The following is a 20,078-nucleotide window of genomic DNA, read 5'->3' on the forward strand; positions in this document are numbered from 1 at the left end:
GTAGTGCTTTTATTTTGAAAGAGACTGTATGCAAACTGTACATTTCCTGTGAAAACAGAAGTGTATTTTGAAAACAGACAATGCATGTAACAGGCTGAAGTTGACACGGCGTCCCAGAACGTCAACAACCAACACACCCAGGGTACCTTGGACGCGGAAAGTCCATGACCAAACGTGGACATGTGACGAGGTCACAGTGAGGATGATGATGGAGTAAGATAATGTCAGAACTACTCTTAGATCCTTTACTTTACTATGTTAAGTATTATCAGCAATTAAAGGGATAGTTCAGATGTTTTGCAGTGGGGTTGTATAGGGCACTTATAGTCAGTGTATAACACACAGTAGGTGTCAGTTTGGAGAAGCAGGCTGGAGTCTGACATGGAAGCTAACAATGTCCTGCTGTGGACGGGTCGGCAACAAAATGTGTTTTAGCCACCTAATAAAATCACTATCAGTTACAGTGTGTGATATATTGAGAGTGTTTTCACAGCTTCACTTTAACATCAGACTGATTTCCAACTGGAAAATGAAGTCATTATATCTCTGTCTTCACAGCCAGACTCCATTGAGAAAACCAGTAATTTAATATCAGTGAACTCAGGAGCTGCTGGTCGACTGCTGCCTCCATCAGTGAGTGTGTTTGTGTTACTGTGTGACTTTGGTTAACATAAACTAACAGATTGCAGCAGCAGTCGACCAGCAGCTCCTGAGATCAGTGAGCTGAAATTACTGTTTTTCTCAATGGAGTCTGGCTGTGACGAGAGCAGAGATGGGACCTGAAGCTTCCGGCAGTCTGATGGAAAGGTGAAAATATTCTCAAAATAACACTGAAACTGATACTGATGTATGATTTGTTGCTGCCCCGTCCACAGCAGCACATGCAGCCTCCATGTCAAACTCCAGCCTGCTTCTCCAAACTGATATCTACTGTATGTGACACACTGACTGTGGATAAATACCTCACACAGCTCAGTTTAGGAAAATCTGGACTCTCCCGTTAAAGAATAAAAAGTACACATATTAGGCAGGTGTGTTATATTGTTCCTGACTGTAAATGTAGTGCAGTAAGAAGTACTTCCCTCTGAGGAGATGAGAGGTATAAAGTACAGCAGAAATACTCATGTAAAGTACAAACATGACGCACCTGAGTAAATGTAGCTCCAGCTGCAGCACAGACAGACTGTGGACTCATTACTACAGACATGATCATCCTTAAATTACAGGAACATTTAGAGACGTTATTATGGGACAGTCACGGGAGGATTTGAGAGAGAGGAGGCAGATGTTGTGAATCTGGATGAGGAGGGGGGGCTGTTACATAAAACCATCCTCTCCTTCTTAATCCATCCTCCATCCTCCCTCCCTCCTCTGCTCCTCTCCTCCTCTGCTCCGCGGCGTGCTCACTGCCCGGCAGCCTCTTACATAACTTCAGACACCTGATTACACCTCCATTATCTGACCATTAAACACTGCTTGGGTTCATGCTTTAAGGAAACACGCAGAGAGTGAGGCGCCTGCAGGAGGGATGGATAGAGGGAGGGAGGGAGGGGGGGACGGCGAAGCTTCTCTGCCCCGCTGCGGCGCACCGCAGCTCGGCGTGTCACCGCGCCGGCTCCCCCGGACAAGGTCGAGCAGAGCCGGGATAGAATCGTGCCGAAGCCCCGCTGGAAACATCCCCATCTACCCTCCACCAGGATCTGTACGGCTCCGGTTTATTATAATCCAAACTTCACTCCACAGTTCTGCTGATCGTCATATTGAATATAATCTCTGTAATAATCCTCCACATGATGTCATATTATTTCACACACACACACACACACACACACACACACACACACACACACACACACACGCACCTTACCTGTTAGTTGTCACCGGTGTTTGTTCAGAAACATCCAGCAGCTCCGTCATCAACTGTTTCTCTGCGCGAGCGCCCCCAAATATAGTCCGAGAGCGCGCGTGAGAGGGCGCGCGTGTCCGTGTCAGTGGCTTGTGTGTGTGATATCAGCAGCAGTGTGCCTCTGTGTGTTTGGACCAGTCCATGTGCAGCAGCAGTGGGGGGGTTAAACATGACGGTGCAACATGGAGCTGCTGTAATGACACTTACATTTAATGAGCTGTTAAATTATTATTTTGGTGTGTTCCTGTAAATACTGCAAGAGTTTGACCTTGAAGCTGCAATATTACTGAAATATTCTGTATGTGGGGTTTCAGTTCAGCTGTCAGACGTTATTGTTGTTTCTCTGACCCAAATAAACAAGATAGAAATGTTTAATTTGAAAAATCACTCTAATGACAACACAGAGAGAAAAATGACAACAGAGAGACAGAAACACAAATAGCAGATGCAAAACAGCTACAAAGAGGCACAGATCAACTACAAACACATCCAAAGAGACCATAAAGAGACAAAAAACACGCAGGAATAGATGCAGAACAGCTACAAGGAGACACAATTCAACTACAAAGATGCAAACTGTCCATAAAAAATAAACAGAAATAGATGCAAAACAACTATAAAGACACACAAATGAACCACAAACACACAGAAAACTGAAAAAAAAAACTCAACCAGAAATAGATGAAAATCAACCACAGGGACCCAAACTGACCATAAATACACAAAGGTGACCCCAAATAGACACAAAACAGCAGAAGAAGAGACCAATAGATGCAAAACAACTGTAAAGAGACACAAACTGACTATGAAGTTGCAAAAAACAACCACATACAGAGGCCAAGCAGCTACAAAGAGACACAACCCGACTTCAGAGACGCAAACTGACCATAAAGAGACACAAAACGACATCAAGAGACTACATAACCACAAAAAGATGCAAAACAACTATAAAGAGACGAAAAGGGACCACAAAACACAAAATGACACAAAAACAAGCAGAAGCAGAAACAAAACAAACACACAGAGACACAAGGATGCAAACTGGCCATAAAACACAAAATGACAGCAAAAACACAAAAACAACCAAAAATAGATTCAGAGTTTGTGAACAACTCCAGACACAGAGGTCGCACATTCAGAGACACAAACTGACTGTAGAGGGAATGTTGTTGAGCAATAAACTAAAGCTGCTGTTGAGAATTTAACTCTCAGATCTGAGACGAAGGCACCGACCAGGAGAGTTTCAGTTTGTATTAAACACTGAGCGTGACGGAGGATCTCTCTCCTGATGAAGATGAGGTTTAAAATGGAGGTTTCAGTGTGTTCAGACATTAAAAACACATTTATATTCCTCAGAGTTAATCTTTTTCCTGCACTGATGTTCCTCACCTCGGCTCCGTGTCGTGGCGTTCTCTGTCTCCTCTCCACGTCAGCGCCCGCGGCCTCAGCAGCCATCAGATAAAGGAGCTCCATTCATCCCTGTTCCTGAGCTGATGGCCTTAATTTGGCTTCATTCAGAGCAGCAGGTCAGAGAGGAGACTCTATTCAGGACCGACACACTGCTGCAGGTGATGCTGCTCTCAGGGACCTCAAACTGTGGCGTGGGGCCCTGCTGGGGTCACCCACACGCCCCCACGGGTCCTCAGTGACGCCACACACTCTGAGCTCACAGTTTGTAGACACAGATATAAGCTCAGCATGGTTTAGCCCCCAGTTATAAAGCTGAGCCTCTGACTGCCTGTGCTCCAAGTCGTGACCTGAGATCCTCGAGTCTTCTTTCACTAGTCGTCCCCAGATCGAGGCAGGTAACTGAAGGTGACTGGGCCTTTTCCATCGAGGCTCTGAAGCTGACTAACACCTGTTTTTAAATCACTGCTTAAAACATATTCTTGTAGGAAAGTTTCCGTTTAATGTCTCATTGTACCTTTTGTCCTATTTTTGCTGCCGTAATCTTATTGTTGTCTTATTTTCATGCACTTTTGTTTCTTGCTTTGATAAGTGTTGATGTTTTTAAAAGCAAACTCAAGACCTACCTTTTTAGCCTGGCTCCTCATTGAACTGTCTTTTATTTTATTTTATTATTTTTTTAAATTAATTTATTTATATATATTATATTTTTAATTTTGTAATTAGGATTATTGTGTATTTACTTATTTATTGACGGATCTTAAACTGTTTTCTATTCTGAGTTTTTGTCCTGCCTCTCTCATGATAGTGTTTCTTAACTTCCTGTTTTTCGATGAGTGCTGTTATAAATAATTTTAGTCCTGACCATTACAGAATTAATGTGTGTGTGTGTGTGTGTGTGTGTGTGTGTGTGTGAGCATAAATATATGTCACCTGTTTTTATTATCATTAATACCTGACAAACTCTCCATGTGGAATATTACGGGAATATTATAACCCGCCTGTTTGTCCAGATCAGCCTGTGTTTACGTGTGTGTGTGTGTGTGTGTGTGTGTGTGTGTGTGCGTTAAATAACATGACATCATGTGAAGGATTATTATAGAGATTATATTCAATATGACGATCAGCAGAACTGCGGAGTGAAGTTTGGATTATAATAAACTGTCCAGAGATATGACCGGAGCACCGCTAACATAATGTCAGACACAGCTAACGTAACGTTACCCAGTGGTTTGTGGAGTTAGTTTGACATTTTGACGTCGCCATTTTGTTTTTTTTGGAGCCAGAAGTGACCATATTTGGGCGAGAGGGAGGAGCTGACTGAGAAGTCGACGACACTATCAGCAGACAGCCTGTCAGTCAGAGAGGCCCCTTAAGCCTTAATAAAATTTCAACAGGTGAGTTATATATAAATTCAGCCTCGTACAGTCGTCATGAATGTTGGAATTAGCTCCAGAGACCAAAACTGTTTTTGTACCAGGCTGTAAACATGTTTATTTCTACATGTGAACATGGAGGTCTGTGGGGCTGACTCACTGTTGGAGCCAGCCTCTAGTGGACATTAGAGGAACTGCAGGTTTTGGATTTATTTCTCAGCTCTGGCGTTGCTGCTGAAACGTTTGCACAGCGTCCTGACTTTATTGGACTCAGGCTTGTAAAAGCTGAAGCAGTGTCACAGCTGTCCAGTCAGAGAGGAGTCATAACATCAGTGTTAATGAGTTAACGATGTCAGTGATGAAGCAACATGGAAGCTGCTGCTCACACCAGACAGAATAAAGTGTTTTAATTCAACTTTTTGTTGTGCAGATTAAATCTGTCATTTCTTATTATAAAAAATACAATTAATAATTATATTTGGTGTCAATATTTTCATTTCACTGTCAGTAAGTTTTACACATGTTGTCTTTTCTTGTTTTATTGATGCTGTGTGATTTTAAACTGTTTGTTTTTATTGTTGTTGTTTTTGTGTGGGGGACATGAGATCACTGCTGACGATCCAAATGAAATAAATAAAAATAAATAATGTCAGTAGAGATTTTTATATTTTAAAAAAAAAAGTTTGAACAGGAAACGTCAATCGTCCTAAATGTTGCATTATTTGTTAAAAACGTGATTATAACTGGCAAAAATGTTTTAATTCTGTTTGTTAACTAATCGATTAATCGTCCAATTATTTCAGCTCCAGTTTCAGCTCCACACTGCTCCTCATGTGGTGAAGATAATATAATAATAATCATGAATATTTACATTACACACATCCTGTAAAATGTAATTGATACTACTACAATAATAATATGATTATTCAATTAATCAGAATATTTACAGTATTTATTCTGTGATCAGCTGATGTTGACCTCGCAGTTCTGTCTCTGTTCTCTCAGGGAGTCCAGGTGACGACCCTGACGGCGGTCTGAGCGGCCCGCCGGATGTCCTGGTCCTCCTCTGCAGCCTCGCTCCTCCTCACCAGCAGGGGGAGCTGCTCCAATAGGAGGCTGCGGCCGTCCGGAGCTTCAGCCAGCGCGGTCAGAGCCCGCAGGGAGTACATGACGAGGGCCTTCCTCCTCTTCCTCCTCTCCTTATCCTCCTCCTCCTCTTCGCTGTTGGACACCAGGTGGAGGAGGACAGGGACGACGTTCAGATCCAGACACCGCTGCTTACCTGCCATCAAACCCAGTTTAAATCAGTTCACTGATTCTGAGACAGAGCTGAGGCTCATGGGTAATGTAGTCCTTAGAGCCACGGCGGTCAGAACAGAAACCTGTGTGGTGGTTACAGTGAGATGTACATGAGGTGTGTGTTAGCACCTGTGATGATGATGATGGTGTACATGATGACTCCTGCAGCGTTGGCCTGAACCTCGACGTCATCGTCCTGCAGCAGGTTGACCACGACAGGAAGTACCGCCTCCTCACACACCTGCCGCTTCCCGTCATCACAAACACTAAACCAGCAGAGAGCAATTACAACAAACAAATAAACAAACAAACAAACAAAGACTGAAACTGATGCTGACATTTTAGTTTAGGTTTGAAGTAATGAATGAAGATGAAGAGTGACTTTATGTGTGTGTGTGTGTGTATGTGTGTGTGTGTGTGTGTGTGTGTGTGTTAGCACTGAAAGGAGTTGAAGTGACAGTTGAAGTGAGCGCAGGATGTCACGCTGCAGCGTGGTGTCTCACCTGAGGGCCATCATGGCGGCAGCCGCCTCTCTGCGGATGTTCGGGGAGCGGTGGGAGAGTTTGTGGCCCAGCACAGAGACACCGTCAGAGGCCAGAGCCGGTCGAGGGTCCAGCCTGGAGCAGGAGCTGAGGGTGGAGAGGAGCAGCACCTGCACCTGCACCTCCTCTTCCTCCTCCTCTTCCTCCTCCTTCACCTCTCTGAGCTTCAGCATCAGTGTAGGAACCAGAGTCAGGAGAGCTTCTGCACCTGCAGGATGACACACAGTGATTTCTAGTAAAATAAAATAAAATCTTTGTGATGTTACATAACAACATAATGTTGTGTTCACACTGGGCGCAAATAAAACAATCTGCACGAGTGAATTACAGGTGAAGTCAATGTGAAGATGCAATTAGAGGCAAATTTCCTCCGGATGGTGCGATGGACACAAACTATGCTATGAGTATGACTTTAAATGCAAGAATTCTAATCACGTATGGTGCGAATAAAACAATTCGCAAGACTGAATTAAATGTACAGTCAATGTAAAGACACGATTAGACATCGCAATGCGAATGATGCAAAATAAGTGGCGCAAATGAAATGAGTGGCATGATTACACAACAATCGCAACAATCCGGGTTCAGACCTGGCCATAGCACAACGTCAGCCACAACGCTTGTTGTTAACAACATTATAAATGGCCTTGACGCCCACCAGCACTGCGCAGCTCTTTTCATTGACTTGTCAAAAGCTTTCGATACTGTAGATCACAATATTTTACTCAGTAAACTCTCATCCACCGGCCTGGATAGCCTCTCTGTCAGTTGGTTCTCCAATTATCTATCTGGGAGATCTCAAGTCGTCACTGCAGATGGAGTTAGATCCAAATCGTTACTATTACATAAGGGTGTCCCACAAGGGTCCATTCTCGGCCCTCTTTTATTTTCTCTGTATATTAATAATATTATGCCCCCCTCTCCAGTTTGCGACGTCCATTACTACGCAGACGACACGATCTTGTACAGTATTGCACCCACTCTTAATTCAGCTGTCGAGAACCTACAATCTGCCTTTAATAATTTTCAATCATCTCTCATTGCTCACAAACTGGTATTGAATTCAAGTAAAACTAAATGTATGCTATTCACAAGATCCCACAAAAGTGACTCCTCGACAGGTATCCTCTCATTGCATGGCGAAGTAATTGAAACTGTCAACTCCTACAAATACCTGGGCATCTGGCTGGATTCCAAGCTCTCCTTTCGCATCCATGTGGAGCACCTCACTAAGAAACTTAGAGCCAGAATTGGTTTTTTATACAGATATATAAGAATTGCTTTTCCTCACATTGTAAAAAAGTCATTGTACAATCCTCTGTAATGTCTGTCCTCGATTTTGGTGATGTCATATATATGAATACCACATCCTCAACTCTGAAACCTTTAGACGTTATTTATCATAGTGTCTTACGCTTCATCACAGGGAATTCATTTTATACTCACCACTGCACTTTATATAGTAAAGTTGGCTGGTCCTCTCTTGCAACCCGCAGAGAACAGCACTGTTTTTTATTTATCTATAAGGCCCTACTTGGGAAGCTACCAACATATTTAACCTCACTTTTAAAACTCCGCGCCACTGGACTCCATACACGTTCACAATCCCATATCAGTCTAAACATTCCCCATGTAAACACCAATCTTGGAAAGACAGCCTTCACCTTCTATGCTCCATACCGCTGGAATAATCTACAGGAGTCACTGAAACTTAACAAACTCATTTCAATAGAGGCTTTCAAAGCTCTACTTAATGTCGCGGTCCCGAGCACTCAGTCATGTTCTTGTTATTCCTAGTCTGGCTGTCTATTTTATTCGGCATTTTATATTACTGTACTCGTTTACTGCATTATGTGTTGTGATATGTATTCTGAACTTTTTAACTTCTTAATCGTAGACTAATTCTTAGTCTGGTTTACTATTATATTTGGCATTTTACACTTATGTACTCATGTATTGCATTGATGTGTTGTGACCTGTATTTTGAATTGTGCTCAATGCAGGGCGTCCTTGAAAAAGAGAGCTTGCTCTCAATGGACCTCCCTGTTAAAATAAAGGTTAATGAATTACGCGTCGTACCGGCAGAAATTCGTTCATCGATGGAGAAATTTCACGTGCATATGATGCAAGTTATTTGTGTGTAATGAAGCCAGTCGACACAAAATATTCTAGTGTTCAAAGTCGCATGAGAAACGCAACACACCACGTATGAATAAAACTATCTGCGCGAGTGAATTACATGTAGAGTCAATGTAAAAACATAATAAGACGCCATTCCCGCCGGGTGGCGTGATGGATGCGATGTGAATGACGTGAAATCCGCGAATTATGTGGTGTGAATGAAGTGAGTAGCGCAATTTCGTGTCATACACTGATTCAGCAATTTCACAAGCCTATCATGTGAGTTATTTGCACATAATAAAACGAGTCTTCACAAAATATTCACACAAGTTACATGATGTGAAAATCTGCATAATGTTGCATGTAAAGTCGACGTAAAGACACAATTAGGAGCGAATTCCTGCCAGACGGCGTGACGGTTGGGATGGACGCAACACAAATGACACAAATTAAGCGGCGTGGATGAAGTGAGTGCAATGTCGTGTCATATGCTTTTTCACGAGAGTTGAAAATTCTTAACTTCATTGAACAATTCGTACAACAACAGCCAAGCTGGCAGAACTTCATTCATCGATTCAGCAATTACACGAACAGTTAAATTTTAAATAATGAAGTGATACAAGACAAAATATTCTAACACAATTTCGCATGTGACTGAGTTTATGATTACAGTATAATCATAATTATTATTATAAGTTTAACTGCTGCTGTCTGTTACTACACAAAGTGCAAATGTTACTGCTCCCCTGACAGTGAAACATGTCTATAAAAATAATCTATCTATCTTTAATCATTTAATTTCAAGAGTCAGAGACACTCAGTCTTCAGATCTCTGCGGTGTAGCCTTCATAATAAACTGCAGCTCCTGCACTGGGTCATTTAGTGATCTCAACATTATCTTTATTCCCTGTGCAGCTCTAGTTTGAACTCAGATCTCTGGCATCGACTCAGAGGTGATGAGTTTACCTGCAGGCAGCAGAGTGAGGCGGTTCAACACTCGGAGGACATTCAGCCTGCAGGAGGACGAGGAGTCGTCCAACAGCTGAGACAGAGCAGGGAGGAGGGAGGAGGAGAGCAGGGCCTGTCTGCAGGACGACACAACACAGACACCAATAAACAAACAGGGATTTAAAGGAACAGTGTGTCAGATTCAGTGTCATCTATCAGTGAGGATTACAGATTACAGATTACAGATTACTACCATCTGAAACTGCTCCTGGTTAGAATTCCTTCAGTGTTGATTGTTGAGGAGCTGAATTACCCTCAGAGGTCTCTTCTTCTCAGAAACAAACAGAGCAGCTGATTTAAACCGGGTTCTCACTACAGTGTCCAACGTGAACACATGAATGTCTCTATCTAGAGTCAGTGATTGGTTTGTCCGTTCTGGGCTACTGTAGAAACATGGTGGTGCAACATGGTGATCTCTGTAGATGAGGACCTGCTCCCTGTGTAGATATAAACAGCTCATTCTGAGGGAACCAGAACACAACCATTAGATCAGATTTAAATCCGACACACTGGAGCTTTAAAGCTGCCGTCGTCCATCATGTGGTGTCACTTCCTGCTGTCATTTATTTCCACTGACAGATTCACTGTGTGACTAAACATCACTACAGTTTGACCCTCAGTGATTTGTGTTACACCGCCATCTGCTGGTGACATCACAGAGTACAGGAAGGACAAACAGCTCATCGCTAACTGCTCCTCCGACAGGTTCAGTGTGTGTCTGCAGCCTCGTTGTTAAAAACACATCCATGAGCCACACTGCTGTTCCTTCATCACCATGAACACACACACACACACTGGAGTTTATCTGGACTCAGTCACACACACACATGGATTCATCCGCCGCTGAAAATAGTCCCCATAAGACCACAGTCTGTTTACCTGCCGATGCTGTGGGCGCTCAGCAGGTGAAGCAGCTCGCAGGTTTTTGTCCTGACTGATGGATCTTCATCCTCAAACAAAACCTTCAACTGCTCCAGAAAACCTGCAGAGGAAGAGGAAGATGAAGAGGAAGAGGAGGAGGATGAAGAATGTATCAACACTTAAAAAAAGAGGGTAAAATCAGTTTAATAATATTTTCTACAAACAAATCCTTAAAACCACAGAGGAACAATTAAATCAAGACAAATTAATTCTAAATCTGTTTAAAATTTAATTTAAATTTTAATTTGATTTCAAAATTATTTTTTTTTTTAAATTTTAACTTTTTAAAAATGTATTTATTTTTATTTACTTTTAAATTTCAATTTAATTTTAAATTTGTTTTTCATCTAAATCTGTTTTTATATCAGCGCTCAGATCCTGTACTTCAGTAAAAGTACTGACGGACTACTATGAGGTAAAAGTACTCTATTACTAATAAAGGTTCTGCATCAGAATCTTCTATAAGTAAAATTAAAGTTCCAGTATCTGCAGTAAAAGTAGGGGAGACCGGGGCTGGTCGTCACAGACCTTATTACAGCCACACTAGAGGGCGCTGTGACGTCATGTTGATATAAAACAGTTGGCCTGACGTCCTGCTCATTCTGTGCAACAAACACAAAACAGAGTCATTTTTAATGTTGGTGTTTTGTTTTAAAAGCTTGCAGCTTATTCGTCATTTAAAAATCAAACACTTATTAAAAATTCAAAGGTTTGAGTCAACGTTTAGCGCGCAAGCTAACGTTGTGTGGTAGCTAGCTTTAAATGTTTGTCAAGGGGTTAGCTGGGGGCGACTGTGTCACGTGTGACAGTTCAGAGACACACACACACACACACACACACACACACACACACACACACACGTTACTTGAGTTCCTCATTTCATTGTGTTTCATCGGTTTCATTTAAAGTCATACATAACGAGTTGTGACGACACGATGGCTTTAATAAAGATCACATTTTTTCAGAACTGTGAATTCCTTCCATCTTCAGCCTGAGCCTGAGGCTGGGGAGAGAACCACAGCTGTGGAAGACATCCTGCGTGGTACCTGTGCCCAAGACTCCGCACCCCAAGGACTTCAGCAGCTTCAGACCGGTGGCATTAACATCACACCTCATGAAGACTCTGGAGCGCCTGGTCCTGTCTCGTCTCCGCCCCGCAGTAGGCCCTTCAATGGACCCGCTGCAGTTTGCCTACCAGCCTGGCATTGGGGTGGACGACGCCGTCATCTTCCTCCTGCATAGAGCTCTTTCTCACCTGGAGAAGCCTGGAAGCTCTGTGAGAATCATGTTCTTTGATTTCTCCAGCGCTTTCAACACCATACAGCCTGCGCTTCTGAGGGACAAACTGGAGCACATAGGGGTGGCTAATCACCTCACATCCTGGATCCTGGACTACCTCACGGACCGGCCGCAGTATGTCAGGACCCAGGATTGTGTATCGGACTTGGTTGTCTGCAGTACGGGGGCCCCGCAGGGGACGGTGCTGGCACCGTTCCTCTTCACCCTCTACACTGCAGACTTTTCATACGACACCCCCACCTGTCATCTGCAGAAGTTCTCTGACGACTCTGCCATAGTCGGCCTCATCACAGATGGGGACGACAGGGAGTACAGAGAACTGAACCAGGACTTTGTGGACTGGTGCCTGAGGAACCACCTTCAGATCAACGCGGGGAAAACCAAAGAGCTGATGGTGGATTTCCGCAGGCGCAGACTCCTCCCCCCAACACCGGTGAACATCCAGGGAAAGGACATTGAGATGGTGACATCTTATAAGTACCTGGGTGTTCATCTTAACAATAAACTGGACTGGACTAATCACATAACAGCACTGTACAGGAAAGGCCAAAGCAGACTCTACCTGCTGAGGCGGCTCAGGTCTTTTGGAGTGCAGGGGGCGCTCCTGAAGACCTTCTTTGACACTGTGGTGGCATCAGCCATCTTTTACGGAGTGGTCTGCTGGGGCAGCAGCGTCTCGGCTGCAGATAGGAAGAGACTGGACAAGCTGATCAAGAAGGCCAGCTCTGTCCTGGGATGCTCTCTGGATCTCTGAGGACTAATGACTCCCATCCTCTGCAGGAGGAGATAAAAGCTCTGGAGAGCTCCTTCAGCGATAGACTGATTCACCCAAAGTGTGTGAAGGAACGCTATCTCAGGTCCTTCCTGCTGCTGCTGTCAGGCTACATACGCAGCACTGCTCACAGTAAACTGCACCATGGACACTTTATAAACACCACTATGAGCATTACTGTCCCCCTTGTTGTTGTTTATTTGCACATACAATATTCACTTTGCACTAACTGTGCATTATTATTTATCGCTGTTTCTTGTATTTTTTGTACTTCTTATCTTATCTTAATTTTACCTCTCATTACAGAGATTAATGTTTCAATTCATGGTTTAAACACAGGACCAAACTCAGTATTTAAATGAAGTAACTGAACTCAGTCTGTGCGGTATCGTCTCTGCACCGTGTACCTCCGGTAACGGCCTGGTAGATCCTCTCCGGGTCGTGCATCAGGTCACAGAGTGAGTTCAGGGCCCGCTGCCTCCTCCTCCTCCTCTTCCTCCCCACCTCCTGCTGCTGCAGCTCCTCAAACAGCTGAGGGACGGCCCGCAGGCCGAAGGCCACCGGAGCCCGGCTCGGGTCCGTCACAGGACCGGACATCGCTCCTCGGGCTAAAGTTAGAGTCAACCGGGTTTGCTGGTGAGTTAGCCAAACTGCAAAGTACGGTTGCCTAGTAACAGTAAATAGAGAGCAGAGGATGTGACGTCACGCCCGGGGGCAGGAAGGAGAAGTACAGAACAAGTCAGGAGCACAAGTTTAAGGATAAAAAATGAGCAGCAATGGTTGAAGTGATGTTTCAGCACAAATATTAACGAACCAGGCAACAACAATAGAAACAGTGAAGGAGCCACGTGACAGACATTAAAGAACAAAGACACTGAGACACATGATTCAGATTTTGGGCTTTACTACTGAATTTTTCCTTTAAGTAGTTGTGTGGAAAATGAAGCAAAAACCATGAGTGTCTAAAAGCCCATCGCTGCCTTTGTAATGGTCCAACTGGTAAATAGATCTACTGTACAGGAGCACGTTGCATTCACTTGATCAAGAAAATAAAATGACACCTGATCTCGTAACTATGAGATCTTGTGTCGTAATTACGATATAAGCTCGAATATTTTGTGTTGACGTCCTCAGTGTCACACGTCACCGGAGGATCTCAATGCTGATTGGCTATCGCAGCACAAATCAGTCGCAGAAGTTCAGATTTCAATTCTCGCAAAGAAAAAAAAAAAAAAGTTTGATGCAAAATTGCGCTACTCACCTAATTCGCACTTTGGCATCATTTGCGTCGCGTCCATTTTTACATCATTTAACCACTTCTACGATGAGCGAGTGCTTATCTCCCTGCGTTTGTACTTCAACAGAAAACACGTTTCATATTCACTATTCTTGGACAACGACCAGGTAACACGTAGAATATGTGGGATCAGGCAGATGGCACTAAAGCGTCAAATGTGGAATCGCAGGTGGACGTTGTGATTGGGCACATCCGATCACAGAAGTCACACTGAGAATAAAAGTGTAACTGCAGCCTTTGACAGTCAGATGCTGAGAGACAGAGCGACAGCCATCAGAGTCTGAGTGAGGCCAAACAATAAATGATAATTTCCCAACGTGCTGCTGATGAAGTCTCTTTGGTGGCTTTTACGAGGAAAATAAATATGCTCAAATTAAGACGACAAAAAATGTGAAAATGAAATCTTTATTCATCTCGTCTTCAAACAGACACAGCGACGTTAACAAAATGTGGAGTAAATGACGAGGTGTATCACAGAAACAGAAACACATCGTCCACTCTGAAATCTGACATAAAACAGAACTTAGATCCTTTATCTGCGTTTTCACAAACGCCATGATGAGCTGCAGCAGTTTGGTCAGTGAGGTCAAAATCTAAAGAATTCAACGGGAGACACATTTTCATTTTGGACGCCGACAGCTGAGCGAGTCTCTGAGGTCACAACAAAAACTGGATTCGTTAGTTTCAGGGTGTGATTCTGCATGACGGACCTCATGTTTAAAATTATTTAATAAAAAAAGAAAAACAGGTTGTTTCTTTGAGTCTATTTCTTCTTCTTCTTGCTCTTCTTCCCTCCCTCTCCCTGCTGAGAGCTGGTGTCTCCTCCTCCACTCTTCTGGGTCCGAGTCTTTAGTTTAGGGATCATCTCCGCTACGTAGAACATCACGTCCTTACCTGAGGAAATAAAAATATAACATAAACATCACATGATAACTAAAATTACCACCTCATAGTTATGTATAGGGCTGCCTACGATGCCTCAAAATTTGCTGCAAAGAAACTACAAACTCTAAAACATGGATGCTTCACACACAGAAGATCTATACAATCAGCACAGTTTCAAGATTAGAGTCACCAATTCAGTATCTGAGCAAATGTGTCCCCTTCTGTTCCTGAGATATGACGTTAAAACATGATGATGTCACAGTCAAGCTGACCTTTGACCTTTTGACCTTCATTATTTTATCCTGTTCGATATGTGTGTCAAATTTTGTCATAATTAGTGCATAAATTCTGAAGTCATGGCCAAAAACATTTTGTAAACTTACAGTGACCTTTGACGACTAAAATCTAACCATTTCGTCTTTGAGTACAAGCAGACATTTGTGCCAAATTTGAGAAGATTCCCTCGAGGCCTTTATGAGATATTGCATTTATGAAATTGAGACAGATGCAGGGTCACAGTGACTTTGAATCTGACCACCAAAATCTAACCAGTTCATCTTTTAATCCAAGTGGACGTTTGTGTCGAATTTGAAGAAATTCCCTAACGGTATTCTTGAGATATCGCTATCACAAGAATGACACAGACAAGGTCACGCTGACCTTGACCTCTGAACACCAAAATCTAGTCAGTTAATTGTTGAGTCCAAGTGGACGTTTGTGCCAAATTTGCGTACATGCCCTTGAGGCCTTTTTGAGTTTTGTGTTTATGAGAATGAGACAGACGCAGGGTGACAGTGACGTTGACCTTTGACCACAAACTTCTCATCAGTTCATCCTTGACTCAAAGTGGACGTTTGTGCCAACATGTAAGTAAATAAAAGTATCAGATCAGACTCCGTATGAGAGGACTTAGATCAGGATTGTGTGTCTGGTTTTGGACGATACGTGTCTCTTTAGCCTGAACGCTGTCGGACATCTTTAAACTCAGCTGGACGAACGTGGTCAGAAAATGAGTTTCACTATCCCGAGTTTAAACTCTGGTGTGTTTGTGTGAGTCGGACTTACGGGAGGTGAATTTTTCCTGACAGAGGCTGCCGTCCGCCTGCTTCACCTGGACTCTGACTCGTCCTCTGAACTGGACGTCCCTGTTCCACTCTCTGGGATGCATCTTGTTCTGGAAAACACAAACATATACGTACATATGTTTGTTGTCATGTTTGTTGAGTGATTTTCTGTTACCTTGCAGAAACAATTAAGTTTTTCTTTTCACCTCCACGTAGACGTTCATCCCCGCCGCCGTCAGCACGTCTCTGATCTCAGCACAGGACGGATTCTCCACCGCCTGCAGACACACAACACCAGCTGTTACACTACATTTACAACACCTTCATCCTGACTCAGGCCTTTCTGTGGTCTAATTTGTCTGTGACAGTGATTCTGCTGCGTTCAGAGATCTGCGGCATCAAAACAAAAACAGCTCCTGATTTCTCAGAAGCTGCATTATCAAATACCATAATAATTGTCATTATGTCACATGACACTGGTGTAAATAAATCTAATGTGTGGGCGACACCCTCGAGTGCAGTTATAAACAAAAGCTTCTTAGAAACAATATAAACATGTCAGAATCGAGGAAACCCAGCGACGATGAAGGATGACAAATAAATGTCTGTAAAAAGTTGCTGAGTGGAAACAGATTCAGAGACCAAAGTAACTCTGCACTACTTCAGTGTAACTTCCTGAAACGTCACAGACAGGCAACGAAAACTTGAGCAGAAAATCTTCATCTCCCGACAACTCTACTGTGAACATCTGCACATATTTTATCAACCTGGTTTCAAACACTGCGCAGCTCTTTTCATTTTAAATACAGATTTATTTCAGATGTTTTATTTATTAGGGATGCACGATATTGGACTTTTTGCCAATATCCAATCTCGATATATCCATATATTATGGAAAATTATCCAACTCTACTCCCTGACCCCTCTGACTGAACATATCTCTGTATCTGTATGTTTGTGCTCCAATTTATCTTTATTTTTATATGTATTTTTATTTACGTAGGCCTCCTTATGTAACACCCTGGTTTAAGGGTGCGTTTGTTTTGTACAACAGTTTTTGCATTCTAGTTGACAATGGTAGACAAGTCGGAAATAAACATGGATGCCCGCAAGAAAGCCTTTGTTGCCCTTGCACTTTCAGAGTATAGACAGCTTCAAAGCCATCATGCACTCCATCTGATGAACGCTGCAGATGAGGCTGATCTGATGTAAAACAAATAAGATAGAGTTGCTATAAACAGTACTTTAGAAGAGTATTTACTCACTATGTATGTGACCGGCAGCCATCTTGAATTCGTAAGTCGGGGTTGATGCGGTTGCTCCGAGTTTCCAAGTTGGAGTTTAAACTTCCGACTGGGAACTGGGAATTTCTGACCTCCGACTACAAAACGAACGCACCATAAGACCCTGAATTTGTGTTTGCATTGTGTAGTACTAATATTTCATGGTCTGATTTCAAAAGAACGTTTCCTTTAAATTTTGTAAAGCCCTGAGGAAAATAATATTTCACAGCCTTTTGTTTTATAAAGAGAATTATTTTACTTTGTGGTGGTTTAAGAAATGTGTAAAACAGATGTTAAACTTGTTTTTAAAGCCCTGACGATGAGCTGCAGTGGTCGAAACATGTCGGCTCTTTTAATGATTTAGTAACTACAATAAAAACTTTTTAATACTTCCTTCCTTTTTTCTAGAATTTTGGTTCACCTTCCTGTGAATCCTGTTGTTTCCTGTTCTCCATGAGCATCTGACACAAGGTTCAGAACCACGTTTGATTACACACAGAGCAGCCACGCGTCTCTCCCTTTCTAAAAAAAAACCCCAAATCCGTTGGTCACATCAGCAGATATCAGCATGTTGGCTGATTCTAATATTTCATTTTAAAGCCAATAGCGGCCGATACCGCTGATGTACAGATGTTATTGTGCGTCCCTTTTATTTATATTTATGATTCCTGCCTTTTTTAGTGGGCCTACTCATTTTGTCTTTTATCTTCCAGTGTTTATTGTTATGCGCCAAGTTCAATTCCTTGTATGTGAAAACCTACTTTACAGTAAACCTGATTCTGACTCAATCACTCAGCAGAGTATTAAAAAGAAGACGCAGGCTGTGACTTATAGTGAGCCATGGATTCAGCTCTAGTCACAACTGGAAAACCAATTACACTGTTTGCTCTGTATACATGAAGACAATATGGATTCTCAATGAATATTTAAAGCCAAAAAACGGGTGGCGGCGTGTTGGTAAAGCGTCATTAAAACTGTAGAAAGTAAGAACCTTCTCTGTGGGGATCCTTCGTCCTTCAGCCAGCGTCTTCTTACTGTTGATGTAGATGGGATAGATGCAGATGAACCTGAGAAACAGAGATTAGTTGTTTAGATACGTTTTGAGAAAAGAAAGAACAATTATCTGGTTCAAACCTTTTTTATTGTCTTCTTTGTTAGCACAGTGAGGTCTGGACTGTTGGTGGCACAAAATATGGAATATAAACTCTTTAATTTGGACTTAAATTAAATCTGATGACATTTTCAGCATTTTCTGACTTTTTATAAACCAAACAATGAATCACTTAACTGAGAAAATAATCTGCAGATTATTCTGTAATGAAAATAATCCTAGTGTCTAATCATGTTTCATTTTAATCCCGTCTTTTCACAGTTTATCAGCTTTACTGTAGAGCTCATAGTGACTTTAATGAAGCTGTAAGTTCTGTTTCATTCAGTTGTGTGAGTGGACAAACAAACAGTGGTCTGAATGAATGAATGGCTAACTGACTCTGAGAAAATCACCAGTCCCTTGCTAAACTCTTAACTGACAAATTAAAATAAAGTACACTTCATATAATCCCATCACTATAATGTGAAGTCCAGTATATTTAGTCCTCCATTGTCTGCAGCCAAAACAATCAATATATCATCGGTAGGATCGATATTTAATGCCCAAATACAAAAGTTAAAGGACCTTTAATACACGTCATGCTACAGGGCTACATCGACAGGCCAAACTCAATGTGAAAACTACATCATTTTATCATGTGACACGGTTTAAGTGTGTGGTTTTGTAAAACGTGACTTTATATCGAAGTCATTAAAAACAAATGGTTTCTAGGAGGTTTAATGGTAACAGGGTTTATTCAGCTAAACATTTTCACTCTGTTTTAACTCTGCTAACCCGATTCAACTACTCCCACAATCCCTCACTTGTCTTCACTGTCGAGGTTCACAGTGTCACGTAACTCCCCCAAAAATGTCGATTTTTGTTGGGATTTAAAGTAAAAACCCAACTTAAATGTATGCCGAATACAAGAGGGGGGGTTTGTAATCTCAACATTGACTCCAGTAAGGAATAATAAGCATGTTACGTTTGCAGATACCCGAGTTATCCTTAAATTCATCAATCTTCTGTAGGGGTTTCACACAACGTGAGCGAGGGGCTAAGCGCAGCTAGCTTTAGCTTACCTAGGCTAACAGGCTAGCTTCTACCGACACTCACCGCTCTTTATCGGCGGGGTTCTGGGTCAGATGAGCCATGGTTGGTCCGGTTGTTCGACTGACTGCAGACGGTCGAGTCTCGGCTGAAAACAGCGACTAACGACACGGTTTGATCCCCGTAAAACACGCAGCCATACGGCGGCTTCACGCGCACACTGACCGGCTGTTGACAACCAGAGGGTGCGCTCGATTCAACGGACCGAACGCACCGGTGTTGGTTACACCATGAAGTCTGTAAGCACCGCAACACAGCGGAGTGACCTCTGACCTGAGCGGTGTCGCAGGAAGTAGTCAGATCCATTTTTGTTTTTCAAAAAAACCCAACAACAACTTTATCGATACATCTATTACATGCAGTATGTATGCTTCAGATTTTTATTGTAAAAGTTGTAGAAAAATATTTCATAAAATAATATCAAATAATTTATAATAAATTTAATTGCACAATAAATTAATAAAATGTTGAAGAAAAGAAAGAAATATAAGGAAAATTAAAAACATTAAGGGTCTCAATCCATTAAAAAATAACTTTATTGATACATTTATTATATGCAGTATGTATGTTTCGGATTTTTATTGTAAAAGTTGTAAAATAATAAAATGATACTACTACTACTACTAATAATAATTTAATAATAAATTTAATTGCACAATAAATAGAGAAAGAAACATGAGGGAAATAAAAACCTTCAG

At 42.2% G+C, this 20,078-nt stretch overlaps 3 protein-coding genes across 3 annotated transcripts in view; all 3 read right to left on the reverse strand.

Annotated features, from left to right (window-relative positions):
- LOC126393888 (dematin-like) overlaps positions 1-2,005 on the reverse strand; it is a 41,221-nt gene extending 39,216 nt beyond the window's left edge. The window contains exon 1 of the mRNA XM_050050294.1: positions 1,868-2,005. The gene's annotated coding sequence lies outside the window, so the exon portion shown is untranslated. The remainder of the gene's footprint in view (positions 1-1,867) is intronic.
- Positions 2,006-5,090: 3,085 nt separating this feature from the next.
- On the reverse strand, positions 5,091-13,320 carry rsph14 (radial spoke head 14 homolog). Its single transcript, XM_050050284.1, has 6 exons — positions 13,059-13,320; positions 10,539-10,641; positions 9,618-9,736; positions 6,492-6,738; positions 6,118-6,254; positions 5,091-5,971 (listed from the first exon to the last, which is right to left on the reverse strand). The coding sequence occupies exons 1-6, from the start codon at positions 13,246-13,248 to the stop codon at positions 5,691-5,693; spliced, it is 1,077 nt and encodes a 358-aa protein (XP_049906241.1). The 5' UTR covers positions 13,249-13,320; the 3' UTR covers positions 5,091-5,690.
- A 1,017-nt stretch (positions 13,321-14,337) lies between these two features.
- Positions 14,338-19,624, reverse strand: srp19 (signal recognition particle 19). Its single transcript, XM_050050290.1, has 5 exons — positions 19,387-19,624; positions 18,172-18,247; positions 16,104-16,175; positions 15,899-16,007; positions 14,338-14,842 (listed from the first exon to the last, which is right to left on the reverse strand). The coding sequence occupies exons 1-5, from the start codon at positions 19,422-19,424 to the stop codon at positions 14,712-14,714; spliced, it is 426 nt and encodes a 141-aa protein (XP_049906247.1). The 5' UTR covers positions 19,425-19,624; the 3' UTR covers positions 14,338-14,711.
- Positions 19,625-20,078: the final 454 nt, after the last annotated feature.

Source organism: Epinephelus moara, chromosome 8 (genome assembly GCF_006386435.1).
Source record: "Epinephelus moara isolate mb chromosome 8, YSFRI_EMoa_1.0, whole genome shotgun sequence".
In the NCBI taxonomy this organism is placed as follows: Eukaryota; Metazoa; Chordata; class Actinopteri; order Perciformes; family Serranidae; genus Epinephelus; species Epinephelus moara.

Excerpts from the sequence above, each read along its gene's own strand:
- rsph14 (XM_050050284.1), bottom strand. The coding sequence starts at position 13,248 with ATGTCCGGTCCTGTGACGGACCCGAGCCGGGCTCCGGTGGCCTTCGGC. Across the intron at positions 9,737-10,538 it reads AGCGCCCACAGCATCGGCAG|ACAGGCCCTGCTCTCCTCCT; the intron begins GTAAACAGACTG and ends GTCGTCCTGCAG. Across the intron at positions 6,255-6,491 it reads GCCGCCATGATGGCCCTCAG|TGTTTGTGATGACGGGAAGC; the intron begins GTGAGACACCAC and ends CTGCTGGTTTAG.
- srp19 (XM_050050290.1), bottom strand. The coding sequence starts at position 19,424 with ATGGCTCATCTGACCCAGAACCCCGCCGATAAAGAGCG. Across the intron at positions 18,248-19,386 it reads AACCCCGCCGATAAAGAGCG|GTTCATCTGCATCTATCCCA; the intron begins GTGAGTGTCGGT and ends TCTGTTTCTCAG. Across the intron at positions 16,008-16,103 it reads GGATGAACGTCTACGTGGAG|AACAAGATGCATCCCAGAGA; the intron begins GTGAAAAGAAAA and ends TGTGTTTTCCAG.